This window comes from Oryzias melastigma, linkage group LG16, assembly GCF_002922805.2.
Source record: "Oryzias melastigma strain HK-1 linkage group LG16, ASM292280v2, whole genome shotgun sequence".
NCBI lineage: Eukaryota > Metazoa > Chordata > Actinopteri > Beloniformes > Adrianichthyidae > Oryzias > Oryzias melastigma.
The window spans coordinates 11,101,710-11,125,342 of record NC_050527.1 but is presented as its reverse complement, the minus strand read 5'-3'; the positions used below and the strand labels follow the sequence as shown (position 1 = coordinate 11,125,342).

Below are 23,633 nucleotides of genomic sequence, written 5' to 3'. Positions count from 1 at the left end.
TATCATAATACAGCAATAACTGCTAAAAATAATCTCTAATAACTCACATAATATAGAAGAACACATGTGTTTTTTATGAAAATGTGTCCCTATTTCTTTTTTAGCTTGAACACAATCATAATAAACAACCTGTGTCTAATTTTGTGCAACTTTTCTTACAACATTGCTGAAATCAGTAATACTATGTCTTTGACAAGCATTGACGCCAATTGAATTTGAATTATCTGTAAAATTTTGTGTTAACAATAGTAAACATGAACAGCAGTACAACTTCTTAGTGCAAAAGAACAAAAATTAAATAATTCAAGTAGCTGCCAGGCACATTGGAGCGACAGCCAGTCTCTCAACGTGCGCCCCTCATCTACCTAAAGGAACGTCTCACCGAAGGATTACGAATGTTTGCAGCCTCTTCAAACGAAAAAACAAAAGATTGATAGTTGGTGAGAACCCATCAAGAATCAATCGCAGAACTAAACATCCTGGTAAATTGCAATATTGACATTTTGGCACACCCCTAATTTTGACTGAATAGTAGTACCCATCCCAAGTAAAAATTAAGTAGTACATGTCTCATGACAGCAAAAACTATGACAGAGGATGATAGAGCATGTAACCCAAGCTGGTTCTCGCGAGATTTTGCTGTTTTGATCACGATGTAGAGCTGCCCAAACATGATGAGTATTCTGTGCTGCCAAGTAGCAGTTGAGGATTTAGGTGGAAAACAGAATTAAGACACTGAAGGATGCTCATAAATAATTAATTAAAAATTGTCTTGTCAGTATCTTAAATCAATACAAGTATCGCCAAATGAAATATCATAATATATTGCCAAATTGACCAGTCCCTACACCCCTAGTAACAACAGTCCAGTGTGAACACCATAAGCTAAACGTACGTTCAAGAACGCACTTTTGTAATTATTTAACGTGCTTCACGTGTGAAGGTAGCACAAGATTCTGTAGAAGAATGAACAGACACCAAAACAAAGGATAACCTTTTGATCTCCATATGAGTTGTTTATTTCCCACAATGAGCAAGTTATCCAAATCTGCACAGACTATATAACTGATGCCACGTTCTGTATCATTCGAATTAAAAACACTCAAACTAAGTGAATACCATGTCATTTTCAAGGATTTACAGACTATAGAAATGGTTTCTTATAGAAAAAGAAAATCAACTCCTGAAGCTCTTTATATTCTCAGACCAGCTTGTCCACAAACCACGTGCACACACACACACCCCCACACACCCTTACTGCTCCTTCCTGCAGGGTTGGCCTCTTCTCGAATCTGTCCACAAGCTTTTGTCTTTCCATGTAAACATGCGTTGGACACAAATTACACTCAATAACATTTAAAGCAGATTATTACCATATGAAAGAGCGTACCTAGCCCGAGAGCACAAACACCAAAGCAGACTCACACTGCTGAACAACATGCTTGTTTTCAAGTCTAAAATGCTAACATTTCTAATAAGCTGCACCCTATCCCACTTTGACACAAAATAGATAAAAAACATTTTTTTCTAAGATTAATGCTGAGTTTTTAAAGCTTTTCATCCAAGAAGAAATTAAATTTTTAGCATTATGCCTCTATCACATTTTAGTTTGGTTAACCTCAGACCTAAAAGTGTTTTATTCTTCTATGTTTTGATTTAGCTTTGAGAGGTTAACTTCAAAGCTGTTCCAAAGTATGCAGCGTAATTGTAAAGGTGGATTTACTATTGATGCACTGCTGGTGCTTCCCTGACTCTGCTTCCATTACACAAAAAAGCAGAGTTTTCCTGTTAGTTTGAAGAATAAAGCACAAGGTTAACAAACGGGACACAATTTTAAAAAAAAAAAGAGGTTTAAACTGTAAAACACTGCAGAACCCAATGCAACAAAAAAATAAAAACCCAGACTGTTGGGTTTGGGTTTGTTTAACACGTGGTGTTTTTGTGTTTTTGCTTTTTTTCAGGATATCCCCGGGGTTTTGAAGGTCAGGTGTCAGCGGTGAAATGGAATTCTTGTCAGCATGGATTGTGTCTCCTTCCACTCTACCCTTTCTGTGTCTCATTTGGGGTAAGATAGTCAAATGTCACCACCGAGCTTTCATCACGGTAACTCTGGCCTTTTCAAGACCCATCTTTGTTTAGACCATTTATCTGAGTGGTTAAGAAACTTTGAAACTCACTTTTTAATGTAACAATAATTGTCACTGTCTAGGTCAAACATCATTTTGCAGAGATCGGTGCGTTTGCCATTCGTTCCAGCTAAAGTAATCTTTGAAATACAAACATGAACTCACCTAGTGTGCAACCTTTCAACAGCCCTTCTTCCATCATTTGAATAAATTACTAATCAATTAAGAAATAAACACAAACAGAACCAAGTTTTTGTTTAAGTGGGCACTGTGTTTAATTGAAAACAAACTTATCGTAAACTTTTATGTGTTTGTCATGACAGCAAACCTTAAGAATGCAACAATACTGCTAGAAGAAAATAAACTAAATAAATGTTTCAAATGTGTTAAATGCATTTATTTTTATCTAAATATAGGTTTACAATTAACATCATACATTTTGAGACTAAGTAAAGGTCAATGTGAGAATTAAAATTTGTAAATAAGTGTATGTATTTAAAAAAAAACTCTGCAACATACTTTTTCTTTTCAGATCAAACTTTCGCCTTAAGGATCAGCTGTCATATTGTTACTACATTCATGCACCAAGAGCAAAATTGCTTGCCGGTTACAGGAAAAATTTGCCTCTTATAAGGCTCTTTAACCTAATTATGTCCTCATTCATTCCACTCTTTCTATATTTTAAAAGATATATTTTTATGGCCTGTATCAGCAAGGTCAGGTATCCTTGTGAACGAGGACATAAGCTGATGAATCTGCAAGTCTGTAACATGTTCTTTGAAATCATTAAACTGCCAATTAAAATAGAGTTTACACTTTTGCTTTTGGAGTAGTAGAAATCTTTTTTTTTTTAATGTACTTAATTCTGGGTAATTTTTGTTTCTTTAAAAATGTGTCACATGTTTCATATTTTTGTACCACACAGTTGATAATGAACTGAAAGGATAAAACATGTTTAACTTAAAAAAAAAAATTATATTACATTACTATCAGGTTTTTTACAAAGGTAAGAAAAAGTAATGAATTCTGCTTGTATTTACCTTTCACTAAAAGTGTGATTTGGAATTAGTGATTGTAAAAATTGACAAGATTTGCTCTATAGTCGCAAAATATTCTTAAAGTTCTTAAAAAATTCTTAAAAATTATAGCCAGAAAGAAACTACAACTATGACAAAGGGATGAAGGAAAATGGGGATTGCCAATATTTATTTTGTCAAAAGCAAAAACTAAAAAATGTAATTTGATATAAATCAATCATTTTAAATGCAACAATTTAAAGAATTTTTGGTACCTGATCTAATGTTTTACTTTTTGCAAGTAGGTTAGTAAACTGTTTTAAGTGGTTATTGTATTTTCACAAAGTTCACAACAACACAATGGAACCAAACAGACAAACACATAACAAGTATTTAAATATAGAACTAAAGACACTAATAATCAGATCAATACAGTAGATCAAGTATCTAAAGTTTCTAAAGCTGATTAAATAAAGAATAAACTAAAATCTAATATATTAATTCAAGAAAGAGGCTAAAGGACAAGGAGAAAAAAGATGGTATAAATTGATAATGTGGAATTTAAGATATACATAATCAGACATAAGACACTTTAATAGGCGAGTGGCTGGATTTAGATCAAACTACAGGATGCACAACAGAAACAAGACACCACAAGAAAGCAATGCATTACCACACAGGTAAGCAAGAAAAAGAGAGAAAAAAAGTTGTAAAAACTTAAGTAGTGGAGTAAAACAAGGGAAAAAAATATATTTTTATTTTTTACTGCATCTGAATGAGTCTGAGGTAGAGCGTGCAACAAGGGATGTTGTAGACATGGATTGCTAAATTAAGACTATATTGTTCCTTCTATGGTACTCTTTAATATGTATATATATTGAAAAGCGCCTAAAGAGCGTTAATTTTGAGAAAAAAAAATCCTATCCTCATATTACAAATATTTTTATTGTGACATATGCACTAGGAAAATACTTCATTATCATATACACTGTTGTTGTACTGTCATTTAACATTTAACTGTGAAACACAAAATGAACTTTTGGTCCTCCCTGCTCACAATAACCCAAGTATTTATGTATTGATTTAAAAATACTTTGGAATAAAATTAAAATTTCCAGGGAAAACATTTCTAAACTTAAAAAATAAATAAATAAATAAATTAAAAAAACACAGCATAAGCAGATGAGGCCTCGGATCTCCAAGTTCTCCACAGAATCTCGCTCTTTACATATTTCAAAATGGTGAGTCACTGAATGTTGTAGAGGAAGACCAAGGCTTTTAGGAGCTGATCTGCTTTTTTTCTGTCAGTAATGATTTGCTCTGTTTAGGAGAAGGTTCTCTCGGGTGTCTATAGGTTTGTTGTGGTCACCCCGCCATGTGCACGGGCGGGGTGACCATTTACGCAGTGTCTTGAAGAGAAAAATTTAGAGAAGACTAAAGAGAGATAATAAAAAAGAGCACAGCTTCCGGGGAAGAAGTCAGACAGGAAAAAGTCACGAAGCTACCCAGCAAACCCATTTCAATGTGGGCCCCATATGGTTTACCTCTGGAATGAATTGGTGGGTCCGTAGGTTCCATGGTGGACCCACCCGTGTTTGCCCCACTGGCTTCAGCGGGCACTCAGTAGTCTGGCTCGCTAACTCGCTACAGTTTCTGCCAAGCAGCTTATTAGCTCGCTACCCTGTCCACCGGGCGGCTGCTTAGCGTAGGGACCCTGACCACTGAGTCCCCACCTAAGTCATTGTGGGCAAAAACAAATGGGGCCACCATGGAACTTGTGGAAAAACCCACCAGGGACCCACCAATTCATCCCAAAAGTAAACCATATGGGGCCCACATTGAAATGTTCGCTGGGTTCGTCGTCATCCATGACCGATGTCACGGTAGATTGGTCAAAGTTGGGGTGAAAATAAAAAGTTGCAGAGTGTGCAACAGGGTGTACTTGAATTTGTGGTTATAGTTGCGATTGCAACATCCCAAAATCCTACAGGGTCTGTAGAATGCAAATTCTGTTAATAACCATTTTTTTATAAAACAGTTACAAGGTGTTAAAAATGCTTGTATCAAATTTGGGATGGTGGGTAAATTATATAGATTTTTTTCCCTCTGAACACTCATATTAAACTAAGATTGCTGTGAGCAAAATCTTATCGAATTACCAAACGTATCCTAATTGATACTATATATGTAAATGAACACTAAAGTACAATTTCTTTTTGGTTTATTTTATTAAGGGGTTTAAAAAACATAATAATTTTAAAAAGAAAGAAAGAAAGAAAACAGTCAATTCCTTGACATAGTGGGCTTTACAGGGTTAATGAAAAGTTATGTCCTTAAAATAAAAATCAAGAAAGTTACACCTAAGCGTACAAAACCTTCAAATATGATGAATTGACCAAGCACATGATTTATTGATAATAAATTCAGCGTCTACATTTTCACTTCAACGTATGCTCTTAAGTGTTATCACTGTGGTGGATTTCTTTATCTCAACAAACCAAAGCGCCCCTTCTTGGGTTTTGAATATTCTTTTACGTAAACTGTATGCAAATCTGCACGCATGTTTGGTTGTTTGTATGCACCCTCTGCAATGGCCAATCTTGCCCTTCAAATTTGACGTGAGGTGACTGGTTCAGCCTTGATCGGAACGCTTTGCCTCTCACTCATGTTGTCAGATGCAACAAAGCATGCACTTCACAAATAACTTGGTTCAACCAAGGTCAAGATTTAAGCAACGCGGCTGGCTTCTCTGCGGGGCATTGTTTAAACGAGATTCCTGCTTTGATATTAGGCGCTAATTGGAGTAAGCTTTCTCACTGAGCTTCTAGAAATGAATTTATTCATACGCTCCTGTGTGTAGTAATCATATAATCCTATTCCCAGATTTAAGGGCCAGTGGGTTGTCTGCTTTAAGGTTACCAACTTGATTCAAACTCACTGAACCACAGAACCTCACAGTCTGCCTGAAGGATGGCCAACACCACCTATGACAAACAATGGGGATTAGAGTGATAATCATTACTCTTCTCTGGAGGAATTAGCTAGAGGGACATCGACATTGAAGAAAAACCACAGGTGAACAAGGTCCCTGAAACCTCATACTTTTTTTTTTTTTCAAACTCCTCCCTCTGCGCTCTCTGTGTGACCAAGGGGGAGATTTAATTTGGAGTAATTGCTTTATTGACGCATTTTCGGGGCCTTATCGCTGCAGTTTCCTATCAATAACGCATATGCCAAGATGAATAATGCGACCGCACACAAAAGGGTGCCTTCTCAGACAAAAGGGCTCTGGACAGCTTTCCTGAGGTGTATGTTTATGTCACGCTCTGTTGGCTTCACTCATCTCCTTTATAACACTTTCCAAACACATAACCTTTTTTTGTTCATCTTTCAACATTAACACCTTTGAAAAGCCAACTCCTTCCCTCCCTTTGCTCTGTCTGTCTCCAGGCGCACAAGCCCAGCAGGCATTTAGGACCGAGCCCAGAAACCTCACGGTGAGGATGGGAGCCACAGCTGTGTTGAAGTGTGAGGTGCTGCGGGCCTCTGGGACCGTGCAGTGGGTGAAAGATGGCCTCCTCTTGGGACCGCAGAGAAGCCTTCCAGGCTTTCCGCGCTACAGCATGATTGGAAAGAGAGGTAAACAGCAATAATTATAAAATATGGTCTACTGCTTGCCGGGGATTGATGGGCCTGTTTGAAATAAACAACCACGTCCAATCAAAGAATCACAGAATGACAACAGGATTAATCACCACCGTTTCTTTTTGATCGCACTGGGCTTTGTTGCTTTGTTTAAAGAGCATAAAATCTGACACGAATGTTCAACAGTGGAAAATGTTAAGCTAAGGTGTGTGTCAGAACATGTCACACTCAGAAAGGTTACCCTAAAGTGCATTCAACAAAGAAAGCAACACCGCAATAAGCACAACAGCGTCGAATACATCCCTACTTATCCTGTCACTCACATGAGAGGATGGAAAAAATAAAAATGAAAGCAGCAGAAGTGTCAGCTAATCACCGAAATGTGGCAGAGAATAAAATGTGTTGCAGAATGTGCACCCGAGTCTATAAAAAGTAATAGCCAATTAGAAGGCAACCCTGAGTAGGGGAAGAGCATCTGTTCCTGATCAGCCCGCAACCAGACAAGACGCACTTCACTGTTGCAAAGTGTGATGGACCACCGATGAAACGTGCACTCCGAGGGAGACACATACTCATATGTTCACCAATTATCAAACAAGATTGGTATTAATGAAAACTGAGTGCAAAAACAAATATATAGCAAGTCCCAAGAGTTTTCCATGTCCAAACCCAAAAAAGACTTATTTTATTTGTCTTATGACAGATGTTGGAATTATCAACTGCATTGCAGAAGATGTGGCATAACAAAAAATCATGCCACTTCTTATATTTGGATTTCTAAAAAAAAAAAGAACGTACGCAAAAACAAACAGGCTGCCAAATACTCAGACGCTCCTACATGAATAAATACCCATCAGCACAGGTACACTTTCCAGAAAAAGAAACTGCAGTCTTCAGACTGATGTATGCAATCACTTAACATTGCTCCGAAAGAGCAAAATCATTTAGGATGACACTTGACTGCACTTGATAGGCCAGCAGCCTTCGCTGATTGGCATCATCAGTGCTGTTTATTGATGCTTAAAAAAGCCTGAAATCACACATTCACAAGGAACAGGAGGGGCCACCATTGATTTCAACATACACTTATTGAACATGTGGCACACCGGGTTTTTCCCCACCCTGAAGACATGACGTAAATGTAGATGGATGTGGGTTGAATCTCATGTGGAATTTCAGTTATCTTTTTAAAAACTTTTGGTACCACAAAAGCCAAAGAGTACAAAAAAATTAAGCTTGTTTAGGGCTCATAAGCATGATCTATGTCTTCTATAATTCATTTTCAATCACGGACTCACCAGCCATAATTTAATTGTCGAACCGAGACTGGACACAGTCTAGCAGACAAAATGTAATTGTTAATGAACAGCAAAAAATAAACTCGTATGAGATTTAGATTGATTAATTAGTATTCAGCCTCAGTGAATTGATAAATCAGGCATTACAACATGCTCCTCTGTACAATTTTGAAGGGGAGCTTCAAAGATAAAATATAACTTAAGGATGATACTTCATAGAAAAGATAACTGTTGGGGAACAAGAGCTTTACAACTGCCTCTTGCCCTAATGTTATGATTTTTTGGACTCCAACAAAAGAACAGGTCACCGGGCCAGTATGGCCTCTAAAAAGCTGATTTCAGCAGCTCTAAATAGGTTTTCCAATGGAGGCGGCCTCTGAAAAACTTTTGTGAAAGAGGCGGGGCTTGCGTAAAGCTAATTTCTAAGTCACCGACCCTCTAAAATGATGCAGTGTAAGAGGCGGAACCTGTAAAATTGTGTTATTTGTGTCCTGAACTTACTTAGCCTTTTAGCCGTCGTAGTATTATAATATAAAACTGATAGCTGATATTTGAGGTAAATATCTTCCTTCCACTGTTATGTTGGACAATGATTTTACTTATTGTACTAAAACCTCCCTAAACGACTTTACAGTTTCACAACATGAAGCTGCTGTTACTTTTTCTTACATATATATCGCTGACATTGTGCAGTGGCCCAACTGTGTATTTATGTACGTTTGACAGCAGGGTTCATCTGAAGCTGCAGAGCACTTCACAGTCCAAGTCTGTGTTTCTGTGCATTCAAGAACAGTGGGTTGCAGCTTGAAATAGAAAGGACATCTAGAACAAAGTGAGAGTCTTAGTTGTGGTGGTGTGCAATCACAAAAGCTTTGCATCAAAGTGGACCTGGCATTACTATTGCTGGTGTTTAAAGTGTCTATACCATCCAAAACAAACTTTTTTAGCCCCTCCCATACCCACAAAAACCAAAGGGTTCTCACGAGATGATGTAGACCAGGGATAAGCAACTCCAGGCCTCGAGGGCTGCAGTGTCTGCATGATTTCCAGATATCCAAGCCTTACTCATGATTGATTACCTGGTTCAGGTCTGTCCAGCCAATTAGAATATGTCAGAGCAAGGTATGTTGAAGCGGGGTTGACCATCCCTGCCATGGACAATTGAGAACACCCTCTTTCGGAAGAGGCACCCAGTTGCAGGCAACATGGTGGGTGGATGGATATATGTATAGAGCTCTGTCATGGTGGATGATGGAAAAAAAAAAAAAAGCATCTCTGATAGTGTTTTCGGGGACGGGCCAAAGGTGGAAGAGCGCCGGATCTGGCTCGCGGGCCATAGTTTGGGGAGCCCTGCCTTAGATAAATAAATAAATAAATAAATAAAATTTACATTAAAATGTATAACAAAAATAAAAGTACAACTAAAATTAAAAATAATAATACACAAAAAAACAAAAGAAACCACACTGGAAATAATAATACTTCTTCTTTCAGACATCATGAATATCCACCATGTTACCTGCAGCTAAGTACTCTTGCCTTTCAGAAAGAGTCTGCGCTGCCAGAACCCCCCCTCTGCTAACACACACCCCCACTTTCTCAGTAAAACAAGAAGTGCTCAGTAAAAAGCCTTTCTTTTATATGCACATACCAAATATCTTTTAATTGTATCTCGACTCTTATAGACGGCGTCCCCAAAATATGCCGGGTCGTAAAGGTATTGGTTACTTTAGATGCCTTGTAGTGACTGGGCTCCTTTAAAAGAGTTAACAAAAATAACTAATATTTCATAAATATTGTGTTCTTTGGTGCATCAAAGGTAATATATGATCATATATAAGGATACAGTTTACTCTGAAAGGCTTTAAGACAGTGAAACAAAAGAGCACCAGGATATGCCTACATTTTTTGCAAAGTATAAATACATTTGTAATAAATGTTGGTCTGACAATATTTAGGATTTAGCTTTAAAACAGCCGTATTTAACTGTTTGAAGGAAATTTCTAAAAAAAATTTTGGAAATAAAAAAAGAAAATGTTGCTAAACAAATAAGGCAAATTTTGTGAAATATTTTCCATACCCATTTCAATCACCGTAAACTTCTTGCATTTGCCATTAATTTAATGGAAAGTGAACAGCCGGGTGTTTTGAATCAGTGTAAACGCACACAGTCGGATTTTTATAACTATTGTGTGAAATTTTCTGATTAAACTAATCGTATCCCAAGATTTTGGACTTTACCAATCTTCAGTTAGACAGATTGTGTACAAATGGAAGAAATTCATTATCTTAACTTCAGACTATTGGAATGATGATTATCAGTCAACCAACAAAGATGTCTGCTGCGGCCTCTGAAGTATCAAAAGAATCCAGCATAACTTTCTCAGCAAATAGAACATCTCTGAAATCCAAGAACAATGCCAGAATAGAATTATCTGGTAAATAATTCTTCTTCCCTTTCTGCAGTTAATGATAGCTTAGATGTGAAATTCGCTGCTGCTTGTTTTTAATCATCTCTCCGTCTTGGTTGACACATTCATTTTTAGGCCTGAGCACTCGTCAGACCAAGATGCTATTTTCCACATGTTGGTAGGCTGTGAGCAATCAGGAGCTGGAAAGCCAGCAGTGAGCATCATCTAATCCCCATAGGTTATGGCAGTGCATCAAACAAATCAAGCCCTGTTGGCATGCCAGACTATCAGAGGAGAGATGCAAAGTGAGAGGCTCTGTCTGGCATCAATTAATAGACAGTTTATTAAGTAGGTGTTTTAAATCTGGGATGTGTTTGTATTTGCCTCACTGAAAGCTCCAACTGAAATAAAATGCATACCAACTTTTTGCACATCAATAGAAATGCCCGCGATTGCAAATTCTTGCAGAGAACAAAGTTGCTCCATGTGACTTAGAGCGTTGGTTTATTGGTGCTAAAATATTGAGGCAAAAAAAGAAAAAGGAAAGTTCAATGAATAAATACATAAATATGGTTAGTTGAAAACAAATACTCAATGGTGGCACTGCTTTATCACCAATTCCTAATCAATAGGCAACAGGAGAGAACTGAGACATTTATTAGACTTTAGATATTTACAAATGCCCTTTGCAACTTCATTTTGTTGAGAATTCTACACCCTAAATAAGTATTCAACAACAAGCTGAAAGCCATCCACGCTTATTTTGACCTATTGCTCCTACAAAGGGGGCTGCATGGTTGTTAGCAGTCTTACCTATTGAGTTCCAACACCTTTTACATGTGTGGGTTTTCTACAGGAAATCCAACTTCCTCCCACAGTCCAAAAGCATGCTTCATTAACTAATTTATGTTTTTTTAACGGTTCCTAGGTGTAAATGTCAGTGTGTGTGTGGCCCTATGAATGAATGGATTCCTATACCAATTAAAAGTAATCGTAAAAAAAACTGTAATCAATGATGACCAACAATGGATTTTTTTTTTTTTTTTTTTTAGTTTGAAAACACCCTCTCCTTCCAGTCATCTTTGTGTAACCTTCGAAGCTACACTTTTTGTTTTGCAAAAAAAAAAAAACTAAAAGCGTAGATGCAAAAACAAATATTGTTTTACAATTTCCATGAGATTCCATTATCAAGCAATAGTAGCCGTTGATTTGTGTCTGCAAGAACATCTAAGATCTGGGCTAAAAGGAATATAACAATGAAAACTAAACTAACACTTGATTTTTGTGTTGTTTTTCTTTTGATAGTAGTTGATGCCACAAAATGCCTTTTAATTGTTTTTCTCTGTTTCAGGGCAGTATCATCTGAGAATTGAAAATGCTCAGCTGGAAGATGACACTTTCTATGAATGCCAAGCGGGACAATCTGACATCAGTGACGGAATCATCTCCGATGCAGTCTGGCTTAATGTACTAAGTAAGAAAAGATTCCAAAAAAAAAAAAAATGTGTTAACAAAAGAGATGAGGGCTGTAAACATGATTGTGACCCATGGCTGTAAACATTGACATTGTTTTTTTTCTCCAAAATGTTATGCCTTAAACGTGACTGTGAGCACCCACAGTTCTCCAGTAAAGCGCTCGACCTCTTGACCAGTAATCAGCATATAGAGAGCTGTTAAATATTCATTTCTATTGATAAAGATCTTTACTGATTTAAAGATAAGGCAATTCGTGGAAGAGATTACAATGAGTTTGCCTACAGTAACGCTCAACAGTTTTCAGTTTAACCCTCTAACACCTGAGGCAAAGCTGGTGACTCTGACATATTCTAACTTAAAGTGAAAGTTAAAGTTAAAGTCCCACTATTTGTCACGCACCTAGGTGTGTGAAATTTGTTCTCCGCATTTGACCCATCCCCTGGGGGAGCGGTGAGCTGCAGACACAGCCGCGCTCGGGAACCATTTGGTGGTTTAACCCCCCAGTCCAACTCCTTAGTGCTGAGTGCCAAGCAGGTAGGCACTGGGTCCCATTTTTAGAGTCTTTGGTATGACTCGGCCGGGATTTGAACCCACGACCTTCCAATCTCAGGGCGGACACTCTACCACAAGGCCACTGAGCTGAACTTTTCAACCATTAACACGATTAACGTAATTCGAGCAGATTCTGAAGGAGAAAAGCGGCACAATTGAAACGTTGCAGTAAATCAAAGAACATAAACACTGGAGCTCCGGTGTTAAAGGACAACATTCATGAAACTGTCAAAAAGGAAACAGCAATCAAGGCTGTATCTTCCCCTACCACTATAGCTTCTCCCTATACCTTTACTGGTAGTGGCATTTGGAAGGGTAGGGGTTGTCCAAAATGTTATTTTAAGGATTTAAAGCTGCGGTAGTCTTCCGCATTGTGCTTTGCTGCGGAGGAGAAACATTTTTCTTCACGTGCGTGTGCTCTGAAGCACGGAAGTTTACATTTAAATGTAAGTAAGGAGTTTTTTGTTTTAGAATTAGCTTTTTAAAGTTATAAAACCGAAGTTGTGTATTTCCAAGCGCTAGCTGCTCTGCTCTAATGTAGGATGTCTGGATGTAAAGACACTGTTTTTTAATAACTCTCTGTTTAAAAGGCTAAATGTAGAGGTAGAGAAAAGCCGTAGGGGAAGAAATCAGATTCGGCCCAATAGTTTTATTCATATAATTTAGTACCAGAACTATTCATATTTGCTTCTTTAGATCCACATCTTTTCCAAGCCTTTGTGAACTGCAGCTCTCTGGGAGGCCTAAGGCAATCCCCGTGTCTGCCATACTCAATGGTATATGCTCAGAGACAGGCTGACATACATGCAATTGTATAGCTAGACTCCACCTGTTGATGTTCTATAACAAGCGTTCTTACTGCCTTTCATCCACCTTGCTGGTGGGAAGTAGCCCATATGTGCTGAGGAAAGAACTCTGGCAGAACTTTTATTCTCCAGCTCTGTTCATTTGCTTTCACCCCCTCCCCATTCCCTCCGTCACACCGGTTCCCCTTCTGCTTCACGCTCAGGCTTTCTCTTTGGTGAACACTGAAGCAGACGGGGTTTGGAAAAAGGGGTTTTGCTGTGGCAATTGTCAGCCTCGCTCTGCTCTGGGAAGAGAGCAGGTTTTTCTGACATCAATGGGTTGGCAGGAGGGATGGCGGGTCATGCGGGGCAGGGAGAGGCATAGACGGCCTGCAGACGGCTCTTTCAAATGACTACACACTCAATTCCACAGTGCTGCAGTTTCATGTCTTACAGCAGGCCTACACCTGCAGTCACAGCAGGCTGCACTCCCACATTCATTACCTCTCAAATGTCCACTGCATGTGCGCCCACGTTCACAAAGTCAACACAGAAAGGTCAACATAAGTGGGAATTGCGTTCGTGCTGAATCACGGATGTTCCCGGCATGCCTGGATATGAATCCTATCGGCACATGACAGCGGGAGACTTCGCTCAGTCCTCTCGGTTGTTGATAGTTTAGGATGGACAGTTGCTGTTGCTGGAAGGGGTAAACACTGAAAGGGGGAATTAAAAAAAAAAAAATAAATAAAAAAAAAAAGCTGTCTGGAGCCTTGGTCCCAAAGGGTCATTTGTTCCGCTCCAAGAATTCCAGTGATTCAAAATATGTGAGTAATCTGGGGCTTGATAATGAGCTGATGAATCCAATCTCCTGTTAGTGCTGAACTGGGACTGGAAACTGTGCATCCTTTTTTGAAGAGCACTGTCTCTGATGAGTTTTCCATGGACCTCTGCATCAGGCGACTATAGCTCCCAAGGCCCCACACCCCTGTCCACTCAACCATAGCCATATCCCATTAAGCTCTGCATCAAATCAAAACACTATAAAGTCTTTATGAGGAGCCGGCATAGGAGAGAAGGAAGGAATTTAAAAAAACAAAATTGACATTGGTGGTTATAAAATTGATATCATCACTGGCTAATTCAAGATGGATCACCACAGACAGTAAAGAGCAGGGATAAAGAAAAATATCAATAAGCCTCGTCCGCGGGCTTACAAAGACGTGTTTTTAAGACATTTCCATTGCGGTAACAGTACTCTTGTGTGTTTTTGCTTTCCTGTGGAGCTTAGATAGGGGATTACTGCTATAGGCAGATCAAGTGGCACTGAGTAATCCATGACAATAACAGCCTCTACCCCCCTCTGCCGAAACCTTTTTCTTTCTCTAAAAACTTACCCCACTTTGCGTTCATCACACACCTGACACATTCTGTGTCTCAGTTTATACCATTAGCATTAGCATTTAATCCTGTTAACAAACACCCCTCCCCCATCCCCTCCATGCCTCTTTAGATGCCCCCTGCAAATGTTCAGGACAGTCATTTGATGTGACTGAGTTACTCATTCGACTGTGTCCTACAGAGATATGTATGTCTGGGTAAGTGTGTGTTTTTGTCTGTGTGTTAGCTTATGTTGTCAGGCTTGAGGAGGCCATCTTTGAAACCTGGGCTGTGGCGACATTTCAGTGGCGGCTAATGAGTTTAGCACATGAAGAGCATATAATGAGCCTTCAAATTTTTTTTTTCATTCGACTTGGTAAGAATTAAAGTGGAACTCTTGAGAGGAAGAAACATTGAACATGACTACTCTATTCATTCTTGTCCATGAAAACTTTGCAGATTTACTTGAGTATCCCACCTCGTCAGAGAGGGATGTGTCGTGTGCTTACAGACAGACATTAAAGAGCTTTTATCTGTCTTTACAATTATCATGGAGTGTTTCTGCTTACGGCAAAATGAGACTTTTAAGGAGTTGCTTTTAAGTCCCGGCTTGGTTCTTTCTGGATGGAACTTGGATGTTCTCCTCGTTCATGCACTGGGTTTCTCCAAGTGCCCTCTTACCATCCAAGAACATGCTGCATTGGGCAATTAATGATTTTTAATTGCCTCTTAGGTGCAAATGTGTTTTTGTGGTTGTTTGTCTCTGTGTGGTCCTGGTGAACTCCCCAGATTATACCAACAGTAGCCGGGTGGGCTGCAATCATACACAGCACATAGAGAGAACTGGACTGATCATCTCCTACCCCTAATGTTCCAAATAGGAAGTACCTGCTGGTTCCCAGAAAGCCATAGACTTCTATTGAGAAATAAACAGCTATTAATCAGTCATTCTGTTTGCCAGAGTAATCATTATTGCTCTGGTATTCCTGTTTAACATGTTCTTGCTAAACCTATTTTTTTTATTATATATATTTTTATTGCAAATTATTAAAGTTATAAACTGGTCAATCAGATGCCTCAATAAGAGCATGTTGTATCAAACTAATCAAAATTTACTAATGTCATCTGGTCCCAAAATGGAGAAATCAGACAATAAATGTACCGCGGAAAATGGCGACTGAATTGATTGTTTGTTTGTCCATCGTCATGTATGTCAACGGCTGCAATCCTGTGACCCTGAATAGGAAGTAGGAGTTTAGAAAATGAATAGACAGATGGTTTTGAAGTTCCTGTTGATCAGCTGGTTGAACAGCTGTCCCCAAATCAGCCACTCGGTGGTTTGAACCCCATCATCCCTTGTGTTACCCTAGGAATGTTTACATTACAAGTGGGGTCATCTGGACCCCACAAGACAGTGCACTGAACTTTTTTTTGAAGGAGGCAGACATTAAATCCTATCCACCTTTGTCATGGGAGGGATAGCACATCGATGTAAGGGTGGGGTCATCTGGACCCCATAAGAGAGCACAAGGGTTATGGTCAATGGGCAAGAGACTTTATCTTGGATCGCTTTCACCTGTAAGAAACTAATATGTTCGTTTCAATAAAACCATCCTCTTAACCCTTTTAAACACTGGAGCTGTCACCAGTGACACCTAACATACAATATTTAACATACTGTAACTCCTTGACATTTACACAATCTATGTGAATCAGCTGACTCTGACACGGAACGGCTTTGGACCGCTTTCCTCTGCAACAGAATCAGCTGATTTACATAGGCTGTACAAACATTTAACCACTGGGAACATCAGGACAAGGTAGCTTTTCTCTGCTTCAAAATCCGCTGGACAATAATTGCATAAACAACTGAAGACTTACACTAGTCAAAAGAATGTAAACACTAGAGCTAAACTTCCGATGTTAAATGGTTCATAAATGAATGAATCTTATTATGGATGATTGCTTTGTTAGACATTCCTCACACAAAGCAAATTGCTTTAAGTTTGGCTGAATCTGAACTCTTCCCCTATCCCTACCGCTTCTCCCTACTTCTACATATAGCCCTCCAAACGGAGAGTTATGGAAAAATAGTGTCTTCGAATTCAGACAGTACTCCCGCTCAATGACGTTATCATCAGTCACAGGTTACCTCGGAGCTGCTAGCGTTTGAAAATACACAACAACATTGGTTTTGAACTGGAAATTGGTTTTATAACTTTAAAAATAGCATGTTAAAACAAAAAGTCATTACTTACATTTAAATGTTAGCCCTTAAAAAATATTTTAGACAACCCTACTCTTCCAAATGCACCTACAGTTAGAGGGGTAGCGGAAGAATTTAGATTCTGCCTTTCACTTTAAATCCATATTACTTCTTCGGAAGCAAACGTTTCACACAAGTGTCTTGAGTTGTCTGTGTTTTTGTGACGAACCGGAGGAGTCACATGACTGAAAAAAAAAATCTGCGAATACGTGAAACCACGAATAGAGAAACACAAATAAGCAGGGGAATACTGTTCTTGGATAATATTTGGTTCTGCCGAACTTACTTTGTTTGCAGGAGAATAGTATAATTTTTTATTTATTTCACTGAGTAATGTCTTACATTACATTAAACATTTTTAAAAATATATATTTATAGCTGGTTGTTACTTAGCATTGATGAGAACAGCTCAAAGCAAATGACCAAAAAGTTAAAGCATCCCATTTTTTTTCCCTCGTTTCATTTCTAAAATATATAAGAGTGCAAGTGGGCAGCAATGTCTTTTTTGGATCTTTATTTTATTTCATGGTGAAGCTGCAGGGCTTCAAGTAAAAACGGAGCAATTTGGGAAATCTGTGCTAAACCTAATATGGTTGCAAAGTAGCTATATATAAAATAATATATCAATATTGTATAAGGAGATGTTGATAGCAAAGTTGAAGAAATCAATGTAGACACTGACACTTGGTGGCTTTACCTCTCTATTTAGTCCAATTTGTGGAATTAGAATTGTTTTTCTTTATCTTATTTTACAGATTATATATGACAAAAACTTTTCATGAAAATTTCTTTTTTTTTTTTTAAATTTGGCTTCTGGAATAATGACCTTAGTAGGAGCACACCTTGTTCATGTTTTTATTTTTTTTTATTTTAGTTTTTTTGTGAATTGTTTTGATGACAGCTTCTATGAAAATCTGTTTTCAGTGCACTAGCATTGGCTTCTGTTGAACTATGAAGCAGCTTTTTTCACATCTGTCTTGCAATGCTGTTAGCTGTACCTCCATCACATCCCTTGTGATAGTTTTTTGTTCTATATCCTTGCTTCTGTTGTTCAAAAAATAGGTTTTCTGTTTTCCATGTTAAAACCTTTTTTTCAGCCTCTTTTGATTTTTAGATTAACTGCTTGAGCGATTCTGTATTTTTCTTTTTGTTGGCAACTTATGTTTTTTTTTTTTTTTTTTATCTTTAGTCTTCCCCTGCTTGACTCGACTCCTGCATTCTCATCATGCATTTGGGTCCACCTTCACATACCACAAAATATTTTTCAATTAAATGGCCGAACACCAGGTTAAATGATTAAACACATTTCACTGGGTTTGAACATAGTAAACAAAAAAAGGAAATGAAATAGAAAAGAAACAGATTTTTTCCATGTGTTCACACACCAGAGATTCCATTTTTTAAAGTGGTGATCCTGAGTTGCTTCAGACCTCAGATATTCTCTGTCTAGCCTGTTAAGCCTTCCAGAGACACTTTGTCTCCTCGGCCAGTTCAACTCAGAAAATAAAGTTAGTTTTGCCAAACAAAAACCCTTTGATGCACGTTTGAAAACCTTATCAGAAAGCTGTTTGCACACTTTTGTCTTTGTGAAAGTGTGGTTGTTCATGCAAAACTCCATATACTTTATAAATCATCTTGGGGTGTTTGTTTTAAAGGAAAAAAAGAAAGCGGATAGGTGGAAAGATCTGTTTGTGCATATTGATGTGTGTCTGCTAATCTGTTCCTTATCTGCCTTATCCGTCCATCTGTCTTGTATTTGTCTAATGAATCAAATTTTTGCAGCTCACTGTGTGTAGTCGGAACTCCTGGAGCAAGTCTCCCTATCTATTCTAGCACTCATATAAGTACCTTAATGAGAGCAATAGAGCTAGAAAGGAGAGGCACAACACGAAAGAGCTGACAGGCGAGCACACAGAGACGAGACAGAAAGAGTTAATTAGAAAAACAGGGTGTTTGTTTTCTGTTCTTTGCTCTGGAAGGATGTCATGTGTTTGTTTCCTCTCTCAATTGCTTTTGTCCAAGTGTTTTCACATCCTTGCAAAAAATATGCTTCTGTGTGCCTCTGCATGCAGTGTCACTTTTTTCCAGACTGGGCCCATTGGGTCACGTGCTTCTCCTGCGTGGAAGTGATGGATGGCAGGCTGTGAGTCCCAGTCCAAGCCGGAACACACCTTTCTTTGCACTTCTGCAGTTTAGCTGCAGTGGTCAAGAAGAATAGTATCAGGGTAAGAGAGAGAGGGGTGGGGGCGGGCTCAGCCTGCTACAGAGGGATGATGAGGAGAATGAAAGATACGAGGAACAGGCCAGCATGAGCGAGTGAAGAAAAAATTAGATACCTGCCTGCCTCATTTGTGGACATATCATTATTCTTATTTTAGGATTTGTTAGGCTGCCAGACACTCCTCGAGCACAACAAGTGATGCGCCTACGTGAATTGTGTGGGCTTGAGTTGATTGAGAGTGCAGGGGCTGTCAATAGATGCATGGCCCAGTCATCTTCTCAGGAAAGAGGGGGGAGAAAAACAAACAAATGCATCTCATTATTGCAGCGCGCGCCTCTGCAGTGCTCTGGGTAACCCATCACAGTCCACACAGATTCAATTGCTTCTTTTAAATCAGTTTGAAGCTGCAGCCACATCTCATCTGTCTCAATAGGAGACTGAAGCCAAAGTGCCACTCTGTGTACTGCAACAGCTCCTCCTACTGGTGGAGAATCCACCGGTCGGTCTGAAAATAGTGGCAAGGAACTGTTGAATGGTTAGCCAACTTTTACTGGTTGAGCTATATACTTTTTTATTGGAAATTCCTCAGGAACTGTCCTCCACATTCCCTCTGTTCTGACTCTTTGTTCATGACATATGCTCTCATAGGTCTTATTGAAGTGTGCCCCCCTGCAGGTCTTTCATTTCCTTCTCACATGCAAGGCTTACCAATTCCCATTTTTATTCAACCTAAATTCTGAGGCTTCAGCGCATCTCCTCTGTCAAACTCACTAAAAGTTAAAACAAAAGGCTGCTCCGCTTAAGATACAGTATAATAGACAGTTTTAGCTTGAGCAAACATTTCGGCTGAACCTCTTTGATGATTAGTTGGTGACAGATTTCTCAGCTCACTGCTGAACAATTTTGGTCCCTTGAGTCAAAAGGTTTGTTGTTGTTGTTGCTGCTTTTACTGAAATCCCCATTCATGGTCAGATAAAAGGGTTGTAGAGAGCCGAAGAGTGCTTTGATCAGTCCGGAACGCACATACTTAGCTTGAGGGTGATCTCGGGAGAGATACATTTGGTGCTTCTGTGATAGATCAGTGAATCAGTTTAATCTGTTTCCTCTCTGCATTCTTCCCTTGTCTACAAATTGCATCCAAGCACAACATATTATCGAACTTGCTGGATTGGTTGTCCCTTTCAAGAGTTCATGAATTATTACTTTAAATCTAAAATGAGGCTTTTTATTGGCTATTAAACCTTTTTTTTTCTTTGTATGGTGCAGTTCCCCCATCTAACCCATACTTCACCATGGATGTGACAGCATTTTGGGTTGCAGGGGAGAGCTATGATGTCACCTGTGTGGCTCCTGATGCCAAACCCGAGGCTGAAGTCTTTCTGTATAAAGGTGCGTCACTTGTCTACTTTTAAAAACAGTGATTTTTATTTTTTTAATTAAGCATTTTTATAGCTAAAAACATGACAATAAACCAATGAATAAAACAAATGTGATGTTTCATTATTTTTGAAAGGAAGGAGAATTAAAGAAAAGAGTCTGTGTGGGAGGAATTGTTAATTAACAGAGAATTTACAATTTCATGTTCAAAGAATGACTAACAACTTATATTTAGCACATAAATAACTACAACCTATCTGGGGCTGACACAGAGCAAGAAATGTTTGCTTTGTAATTACATTCTATTGTTCTGCCCCAGGTCTATGGCGTCTGAATGTTGTGCTTCTACACATAAATCTTAATTGTAGTTGGTGATTAAACTATAGCCTTGCTACAGTGATGAAATAAGATAGAAAATCCAAGATTTGATTTTTTTTATTGTCCTAGAAACTGTGAAACATCATGTTTTTTTTTTGTGTTTATTGTTGTGAATGGCATTTAACACTGCTTCTGCTTCACATGAACACATTTTACAGACAGTAGTCCTCCTATCTGTGCACCTTTTTCCCATTGTTTCTTTCAGATGGAGTCAAGCTGACAGGTGTAAAGTCTTTCCCCGTGTCTGGCTCAAAGGATAAGCTTCTGAACACGCATGCTGAAGTAACGTATGTGTTCAAGCGTCTGCCACACTCCCTCTTCTCACCAGCCTGCTCAGTCTCTCAAATTCTACCTTCTTGTTTCCCCTGTTTTCAGTGAGCTCTTATTTTCTCCTTCTGTCTTAGCGAACACAATGAAACACGACAAACTCCGAGAGGTTGTATTAGCTTCTGTCAAATACATAAAATTACATTCCGGTGGCGAGACAGGTTTGATCCTTTCGCAGGTGCCTGTACATTAAACAGGGCCAAAGATTACCTTAATCCTGAATGTCTCCTCCATGTCAGCAATAATAACCTCTTGTCATATTTTGAGATAACATTGGCACAGAGGAGCTGCGATGTTGCTGAGTTCTCCTGCAGAAGAACCGAGGTCTCCGGCAATATTGATGCCCTGTCTTCACACGCGCTCTAAGTCTGCGGAGCAGCTGGTCTTGTTTGTTTTTTACAGCTGTCATTGTGCAATTGTTTGGCAAAGAAAGTATAGACAGGGAAGAAAACAGAACACAGAGCAATTACATTAGGCATCTTTCTGTCTACACCAGAAAGGGTATTTCTGAAGAGTTCTGACATGAAGCCTTCTGGCAAGTTAAACATGTATCTGTGTAAGATACAGAAAGTGTGCATTTACATTTTTAAGCTCTTTTCTGAATAAGAAAAACTGTAGAGTTCTCACTATAAAAAAATAAAAACAGCATGAGACGACGCATTATAATTTATTGAGCAAAAAAACGAGCAAAAACAAATAAACCGAGAAGTTATCTCTGCACGGCTTCACTAATGAAATAGTCATCAATAAATACAGTCATACTTTTAACAGCAGAAGCTTAATGTGTGTTAACACCAAAAATAATTAAATAGAAAAGTATTAGAGAAAATGGAGTTAAGGTCATTTTTAAATCACACAATAGGAACTCCAATTCTTATAAGTTATCTTTAAAAAACGTCAAATTTTCAGCATAAATATGGCTTGTAAATATACCTAAGCAATTTGAGACTAGAAAGAAATTTGTGAAGTTTTAAGGGCATTAATTACTACGTGTTTTTTATTTTATTTTATGTTGTAAAAAAATTCTGTCATGTTTGGAAAAAGATAGATACAAAATTACACAACTTCTTAGTTCAACTTGGCAAAGCTGTATTTAAAAAAAAACAGACATTTAGCTGTAATTTAGAGCTTTGCATTTAGAGAAGACCAAACAGAGAATACCTGCACCTACATCTTATTTAGTGTCAAGCACGGTGGTATAATGATAATGATCAGGGCTTAGTTTGCTGCTGCAAAACCACTGCTGTTGAATGTTTTAGCCCCCCAAGAGCAAAATGAGAAACAATTTGTCCAATAATCAAAATTTTGTTCTAGTTTAATCAAATGTCAAAACTACAAGAAGAGCGATGCTGCCATTGACCAGTCAAAATGATCACACTGGCAATAATATTTAAACTAAAAAGCAGCTATTGGGTTTTTACCTTAAAAGTTTCTTTTTTTTTTGTAGTTTCGAAGTAACATTTATTGAATTTGTGCCATTACTGACTTCCTGTTTTATTATGTTAAATTTTCGTTTTTTAAGTTTTATTTAAATGTGCCTTCCTGCTCGAGGGTTAGCTTGCCATATCTAAAAGTGTTTCTATTCTTTGGTCATCACATTTCTGTATATAATTAATATATACTTACTTTAAATTACATGTATTGTGTGTTCAATTGATCTTCTCTAGTTAGTATTAACCCCACTGGCTTTGCTATTCTACAAAAGTTGCACAGATTTCCATAAAACTCTTGGTTGTGCCCAATTTCCTTTACCATTCACCAATTAGTGAACTTTATAGTGCACTTGCCATTTTGTAGTGCTTTCCAAATTTAAATCCAGTGGCCTATACAATTACCAGAAGTCTCTGAACTAGTTTGCATTAGTGCTAACTAGATTGGAAAATATTGACCATAATCCATTATGTTTGAACGATTTTTTTCATATAAGCAAAAAATAAATTATTTTTTCAAAATCCTTCTAGTTTTCCTCATCATAATACAGTGGATTCATAAAAAGTCTTTGTAAAATGTTCATATTTACATGGTTCTTACTACTGAAAATCAATGACGTCAAGTGTTCAAGACTTTTGACTTTGTAGTATATGTTATATATAATTTTACATTTACCATTATCAACTGTGACATCACCCATAGAAAATGCCTTACCTCTGGCTCCAGTGAAATGAAGTTGATTCAGTCGCTGTTTTTCCAAACGTTGCCATGTTGGGGCCAGTTGACAGGAATTGGTCCATGAGTGAGCTTGTATGAAAGTCCACCCCCATCTGTCAATCAAAGATTTTAGGTGGGGGCCAGCGAGCACCACATGCTTTTACTCAGGCACCTGCTTGATCAGTTTTTAACTTGAATAAGTTGCAATACAGAACATTTATCCTGAA

General features: G+C 38.2%; 1 protein-coding gene and 1 long non-coding RNA gene across 2 annotated transcripts in view; one reads left to right on the top strand and one right to left on the bottom strand.

Annotated features, from left to right (window-relative positions):
* The window catches only part of LOC112143575, a 20,402-nt gene extending 18,087 nt beyond the window's left edge, over window positions 1-2,315 (bottom strand). The window contains exon 1 of the long non-coding RNA XR_002918766.2: window positions 2,292-2,315. This is a non-coding gene — a long non-coding RNA (uncharacterized LOC112143575). The remainder of the gene's footprint in view (window positions 1-2,291) is intronic.
* The window catches only part of nphs1 (NPHS1 adhesion molecule, nephrin), a 41,275-nt gene continuing 19,126 nt past the window's right edge, over window positions 1,485-23,633 (top strand). Inside the window, exons 1-5 of the mRNA XM_024267639.2 lie at window positions 1,485-2,065; window positions 6,593-6,781; window positions 11,848-11,970; window positions 20,443-20,565; window positions 21,137-21,218. Coding sequence (XP_024123407.1) covers window positions 2,002-2,065; window positions 6,593-6,781; window positions 11,848-11,970; window positions 20,443-20,565; window positions 21,137-21,218 — 581 coding nt within the window. The 5' untranslated portion in view covers window positions 1,485-2,001. The remainder of the gene's footprint in view (window positions 2,066-6,592; window positions 6,782-11,847; window positions 11,971-20,442; window positions 20,566-21,136; window positions 21,219-23,633) is intronic.